Source organism: Lactuca serriola, chromosome 4 (assembly GCF_051521515.1).
Source record: "Lactuca serriola cultivar US96UC23 chromosome 4, Lser_US96UC23_V15, whole genome shotgun sequence".
Classification (NCBI taxonomy): domain Eukaryota; kingdom Viridiplantae; phylum Streptophyta; class Magnoliopsida; order Asterales; family Asteraceae; genus Lactuca; species Lactuca serriola.
In genome coordinates, this window is record NC_136411.1 from 378,506,277 (window position 1) to 378,513,949 (window position 7,673).

General features: G+C 31.9%; 1 protein-coding gene across 1 annotated transcript; it reads right to left on the minus strand.

Moving 5' to 3' along the window:
- Positions 1 to 4,579: 4,579 nt before the first annotated feature.
- On the minus strand, positions 4,580 to 5,962 carry LOC145097762 (fatty acid elongase 3-like). The gene has a single exon (XM_079035403.1). It carries the CDS (start codon positions 5,805 to 5,807, stop codon positions 4,878 to 4,880), a length of 930 nt encoding a protein of 309 aa, XP_078891529.1. The 5' UTR covers positions 5,808 to 5,962; the 3' UTR covers positions 4,580 to 4,877.
- Between the last annotated feature and the right edge of the window lie 1,711 nt (positions 5,963 to 7,673).

Here is a 7,673-nt window from a genome sequence, read left to right on the forward strand (position 1 = left end):
AGTGAGGTGGCTGGTAGAGACGATATCATCTACATATAATTGCAAGTAATCCATAGATGAACCATCCACGTATCAACACAAAGAAATCTCAAATACTCTGAGAGAAACTGATATGGGTAGCAATTTGCAAAAAATAGTGGTACTAGGTTTGTGGAGCCACTTCGTGTCATATAAACAACTTTAGAGGTGACATTCATGATCGGGGATATCTAGGATGTTAGAACCCTCATGGTTGGTGCATATATATAATATTTTGAATATGACAGTGAAATTGCTAGTGTTATGTGTGATGATCGAATGTGAGCTTAAATATTTAATTGAGCCAACATATGCTATAGTATATTTGTGGCTTCCCAAGTTTTAGTGAAAAGTCATGAGATATGAAAGATCATCTAGTAGTTTATATGGCATAATAAGTTTTGTAGCATGTACCTAAAATCTATCAAGCAGAGCTTATGTAGTCATTGCACTTAGAGTAATGCCTCTAACCAATAAAGGTTTAAGTTAAGCTCCATTGTTTAAGCATGTATAGTTTTTTAGTATTAAGAGAGGGAGAGAGAGAGAGAGAGAGAGAGAGAGAGAGAGAGAGATTACCAAAAAGTTGAAGAATTTTGGAGCTATTATGAAGATCAAAAGATCAAAATTTTAAAGAATGAAAAGTTGAAGATACCAAAAATCAAACAATAAATGTGGCGAATTCAAAGAAATCAAAAGTTGTATTTTTTCTAGATTATGTATGCTTGGGTAGCTTAACCAAAAATATATTTTATGATGATGGATTCAGAAGGTTGCAGAAATGAGTGTCGAATAAACTAAGGGGTGAAGGTTCATAAGGATTGTGAGTATTTAGGATTGGGAAGTTATTAGAAGTTTAGAAACAAATATATGCATGGAGGTCTTGGTATACAGGTTGCATTCAAAATGGATTGTCTTATGTGATGTTGGTAATGAAAGTTTGACTTAAAATTATTTACTTTTGCTTGAGGGCAAGCAAATGATAAGTGTGGGGTATTTGATATTTCTATATTATACATATTTTTAGGCAATATTTTAATACATTTTATTTACTATTTTGGTTATTTGCAAATATATATGATACTTATGAGATTAAATTGAATTTTGCAGCCAAAATGGACACTCTTGAAGATAAAGGACCAAAATTGACGAAGATTGGAACTTTGGAAGATTGAAGATTAAAAGAAGGAAATTTCTACTGAAAAACTCAACATCACGACGTGGACCTCACAATCACGATGTGGAGTAAGCATTCTAGAAGATAAGTATGCGGGAAGTAAGAATCCTTGCCCGATAATGATATGTACCCAAGTCATCACGTGGAATCCCTATTCATGTCGTGAATCATGTATTTCCTCAAAACTATAAATTATCCTTCACTTTTACGATTTGAGGAGGCTAGGAAGGTTTTCTGAGAGATTTCTAGAGGAAAATTAGTTAGAGAAACCGAGTTCAAGCATTCTATGAAGGGGATAACTTGAAGATCAAGAGATTGAAGAACACATTCACATATTGTTTCTGTACACTTTGATCATGTCAATTTTAATTGGATTTGTGTTTGTATTTTTCAGCCATGAGTAGCTGAATTTAGTAGCTTTCGTTTCGCTAGATGAAGCTTTAACTCTATGGTTTAGTCTATCAAATTATGGATTCTAATAGTTGGTTTTGAGCTTGTGTTTGATTATCTTTACCTAGCATGTTAATATTTGATACTTTGATTGGTTGAATTCAGGTTCTGTGTAGCTCGGTGAACATTAAATTATATGAACGTGTTACCTAGTAGTTTAGTGACTATAAATTGCTAGAGCTAGGATCGACCAAATCTTAGATAAGTGATAAAAGTAACTAATTTAGCTGTGCTAGAGAATATAAATTATGACCATAGTTGTGTTTATTTAGATCAATCTTACATAGTTTATCTATATCTTATAACTGATTCTGTGTTTGCTAGTGTATGACCATGCAAAGTTAGTTTTGCATTAATTAGTGAAAACATTAGTAGATTTGGACTTGAATTGCTAATCCATATTCTAATAAAAGAATAGGTTTAATCTCCTATTGACAAGTGGCATACAATTAGAACACCTAATTAATGTTATATATCCATTATCATGACACTTGTCAACCTATTAATTATTAATTTCAAATTTCAAATTTAAAATTTTTTCACTCTAATTATATTAAACTAATAATTGATTCTTTTATTTAAATTTCAAATTATAAATTTTCCCACTCTAATTATATTAAATTAATAACATTAGATTGAAAAATAAAATAAATTTAATACATATTATAAGATGATATAATTTCATGTATTTATTTAAATCAATGATTATAATTTTATATAACTAAAAAAATTTCTCTTAAATAACAATTTATTTAAAATAATTAATTAATAATTTTGACTTTTTATATGAAAGTTTAATTAATTTTATAACCGTGGTTATCACGGGTTATAAACTAGTAATATAATATTTGATAACCAACTGTAACAATCCATAATTAATAGCTAACCATAGAGGAGAAGCGGATTCGAACTAAACGGAAGTGTTTTTGGTGATTGATTGAAATCGTTAGTTAAGAGTTTAAGTTTGTCTGAACTTGTAAAATCAGATAAAAACCAATTTAACTTTTACTTATTTTTAGGTAAATTTAGTGGTAATTAGGTTAGTAAATTAAATCTGTTCCCTATGATCGACAACCGACTTACTGAAACTATTCTATAATCTGACTAGGTACACTGCCTAGGTGCATTCTAGCTAGTTAAGTTCGTTAGGTTAAAATTTTTAAATTAGTTGGTAATTCGTAGCACATCAGTGTTTTAGAAAGTATCGATAACATTACAATAATGAATATATTTCAAGATATAAGACCTCATAAGGTTCAATTATAAGAACTTTATTAGGCTAAAGGGAATGGGCCTCGCTAAGGAGATCGCCAAGGGCGCTGAACACCACCCCCTTGTTTATGCCAAGGGAGTCGCCAGCCATCGCTCGCCAGCACCATAACGAGAAGAGAGAGAAAGAGATTTGGTGGTTTTTGGCTGGATTTCGTAATTCCCCTCTACAATCACCCTATGAATCCTTCATTTTTCTTATCCATGGCGTCTCCATCTCAAGCAAGTCTCCTTCTCCAGAAACTGTTCAAAGGTCTTACCGTTTTCTCTATTCTAGGGTTCTAATTTTGATTTACTTTAAGTTGCTCTGATTCCTTAATTCTATTGCTTCTTGCTCAAATATTGTATCTCTTTCATACATGTAAATAGTTTAGAAGTTTAATTATATGAAATTGAGGCTGACACAGTCAATCGATTCTTTTTGTTATAACCAGTTCCTATGTTCTTGCTTTGATTATTGATTTGATTGGGTTTCTTGGGGGTTTTAAAGAGTTATATATGCATTACAACAACAGATTACAGTGTATTCTTGGGGGTTTTAATGATTTATTGATTTGATTGTTCTTGTTGCTCTAGATTCGTTTTTGGTTGTTGCCTTGATTTGGAATTTTTGTAGCATGATATGTTAAATTGGTACTTTCTGTTTGATATGTGTTTAAAATTGATTATTTACCATGAATCTTCTGATTATGATTTCTATTTTCATCTTCAATTACACATTACATGAGTTTATGCTTATAGATTCATTTTGGCATTACAGGCATTTAACATAATCTACTAGTCAACATAAAGAACTCATTTTGTTCTGAATGCAAAACTTTTGGATGTTGAATGTATGAGATTGTATACATATAGAAATTTGCAAATTGCTACTGAAGATTTCAAACCTGAAAATAAGATAGGATAGATGGATTTGTATTTTTTTACAAGGTGATTTTCAAATAATTCTAACCATTGTTCTTCATGTGTTTAGAATATCATCAAAGAGCTTTAATTTATTGTAACATTTTTATTTAATATTAAATGTATATGTTTTATAAAAATAAATTTTATTTAAGTTTGAAAAGAAATCAAAAATTAATTGAATGTGCTAGAAGTGTTACCACTCCTTATGAAATGTCGAGGAAAAGATGCTAATTAGGTGGCAACAAATGATGTGGCAATGTGTTAAGGATGTTACCACTGCCTTTAGTCTTATAACAATTGGTGTTATGTTTAAATATTTTTAAGCATATGACACGAACCCCCACCACTAGTATTTTTTTACTCTTTTATTTTTTTTCGATTTCATACACATATCGAACCACATGGTTTTCGGTTTTACATTCGCCTAAGTCTTTAAAACTATATGTACAATGTATCTTACGCCGCCAAGGCTTATACAAAAGACAAATACACCAAACCTAATACAAATATACACACGAATGCAAACACACAATATACTAATAGTCACACAAGATGCAACACAAATTTACCGGGCTAAAATTCACCATAATGGTGTTTGGTGCGATGAGAATCCTAAAACTTTATGTGTTTATTTATTGAATATAATTAAAAGATACCAAAATTTTTGCACGTTTATATGGGACAACAGAAAGTCACACCAAACACCCTTTTTCCTGTATTTGCTACACCAAAATACCATTACCGTTAATGTAGTATACAGTATACACATTCTGAATTACATTAAACATTTGTACTCGTAAAATATTACAAAAATACAAGAATTTTTGACCCTTTTTTGAGTCTTAAATACATTCTAGTGTCACTAAATACTATATTATCATACACCTTTTCCCTTTCTTTCATAATTGTATTTTATACACATTATTGATTATTATTGTGGTGGAAGTTTTATTATTTTATATTATATTATTTATCACCACCCCCCTAAAAATACTAAAACTAAAATAAAAAAAGTTTTAATGACAAAAAATTTGGCCACTGTCCATTGTCCACACACCTTTCAAATATTTTTGTCTTTATAGTCGCTACGACCAATTCGATTGGTTTCCCTGGCAGCAGAAACTGTATTCGCTTTTCCATCGACGTCATCACGGTGGTCCGGCGACAACGCCGCCTTCTTCCTCCGCTGCTTCAGATGACTGTTGACATAGAAATTCAAGAAAAGTAGCAAAATTGCAACGTTGAGCACCGAATTAATCCCCCATGCGCCGATTCCATTGCACCCACCTTTATTCAAGTGGAGAAGAAGAACTCCGACATGGCAGACGATGTTGCAAGCAAGCAGAACCATCTGACAATTGATGACGAACGGGAAACAAGCGCTCCGCAGGCCAATCGCCGTCCAGAATCGGTACCCGTACACGACGGAGTAAATAGAGGTTGTTAACAAAATTCCAAGGATTTGAAACGATTGGGAGAATTCAAGCCATAGAAACGACATGAGGATGAGGATTGAGTGGTTGAACAGGCGGAAAAATGAGAGGTTCCGGCGGCGGAGAATGGCGAAGAATGTTCGGAAAGTATGGAGGAAACGGGTCAAGTAAAAGATATACGACCAAAAAAAGACCCGACCCGACGGACGCGTACCTAACGGAAAACACAGAAACCATTGAAAAGGCGTGGTCTTGGTCCGTCGCCAGAACCACCGAGTGTCACGGATCTCCGCCGCCGCTGAGAAAAGAATTCCGGTGAAGATTGTGAGGGAGATGAGGGCCATGGAAAGGGAGTGTAGAGCGGGGATTGGGCCGAGAGGTACAGGGCGACGGCGGTAGTACAGGAGGAGGTGGAGGAGGAGTGCAAGGAGGAGATAGGCGGAGATGGAGGTGAAGAGGAAAGACCAGGTGGAGCCCCATGATTCGGTGTGGCTCCACCTGAATTTGACTATGGTGGGGTGTTCCGATAGGTAATAAATAAGTGTTTGTTGGGTCATCGTCGTGATGATCGTTGACCCTTGGTCGGAACACCGATCAACGGTGGTGGCCGGCGGTGTTTCAAGAACGTATATAGAAACGATAGAGAAGGTAAAGGGCCATGAAGAGAGGGGTTAAGGTGGTTCTGGAATAAAAGAAAGCTTAATTTGACTGGTTCTTATTTATTTGGGGGTGGAATTTTGTATGGTTTTTGATTTTTAAACAAAATCCACAAGAAAATAAAATAAAGAAAACGTTTATTGTATAAAAAGATTATATTATTTTTGTTTCAAAGATAATATATAATATTAAATAGAATAAAGATGCACCTACGTAACGCATTGGTCACGTTTTCAAAATTGTAGGGTAATTTCTACATAATTTAAACATTAATGTTTTTTAAAATGTTGTATATTTTGTTATAAATTAATAATTTTATTAAATCAAAAATAAAACATAATGGTTATAGTATTAAATTTTTGTTAAAAATCAATAAAATACAAAGATCGAGATCACGATGTGGACAAAATGGTCTACGTCAAAAAGTTCCATTATTATGGAAATTGGAAAAAAACACAATTGGGTAGGAATACAATGGGGCATTATATCTCATTTTAATCACGAATATGTTTTATATGATGGATGTTAAAATAGTATATATCGACTTGGTTCATTAGTTGGCCCGCAATTAATTTTGTGAACTTTATATACTATTCCATTCAAATAACACAAATTCTTTGTTTTGGAACAATAGTCACACATATTTAGAAAAAATAACAAATTTTGTATTCTTAAAAGAAGAATTTGTATATGAATAAGTCTTAGAGATATCTTCCATGTGGCACCTAGCTTTCTTTTTCTATTAAATTTTAGAAAAATGTTGAATAAACTTTAAATATTTTAGTCTAGTTTATAAAAAAATCTCAAATTAAATATTATTAATAGAAAAACATAAAATACTAGCAAAAATTCCAGAAAAATAATTTTTGGTTAGTTTCGTAGATTTAACCGGTATCCTGTCTTTTCAACTAATTATATTAAAATATTATGAGTTTTTTTTAAAGATTATCCTATTTTAACTATTAACCAAAATATTATAAATTTTCTAAGATCACCCTTTGACCCTTCGAATTAATGTATATTATTATTAATAAATAAATGTAATTCATATTTTTATTACAAACAAAGGAAGTAAAATTTTTGCTAATTTTTAGGAATGAAAATATGATCTAAAAACTCTTATGTTACTTGCTTACAACTTGAGATTATCTATGTTCCACTTATGCATCGTTGTGAGTGACATAGTAAGATGCAATATATAATATGTTTTCTTTGATATTGTTGTTTCTCTTATCTTCTTTAACTTATCTACCACCCAATATCAACATGACACCCACAACCTTGCAGATGTCATGATAATTATGTTAAAGAACATAAGAGGACGCTACAACGATGTATAAGAAAAAATACAAAGAGTTTAAAGTGGTCAGCAAACAATAAGAGACTACTTGGTCCACCTTTCTATTTCTACAAATTAACGATGACTTTATTTCCTTTGTTAATAATAATATACATTAATTCAAAGATGATCTTTAGAAAAATCTCATTATTTTAGTTATTTTCTAAAAATAGCGTAATCTTCAGAAAAGTTTCAATACTTTGGCATAATTAACAGAAATATACAGGATATCGGCTAACTCTATGAAACCGGCCAAAAGGGTTTTTTCCGAGGTTTTAGCCGATATTCTATACTTTTCTATAGATAAAATTCAGTTTGAGATTTTTTTATAAAATAAGCTAAAATAGTGGGACTTTACTTAAGGTTAATGACATATAAGGAAAATAATATGTTCTTCATATACATTGCTTGTCACTTTTGCTATTTT

Excerpts from the sequence above, each read along its gene's own strand:
- LOC145097762 (XM_079035403.1), bottom strand. The coding sequence starts at position 5,807 with ATGACCCAACAAACACTTATTTATTACCTATCGGAACACCCCACCATA.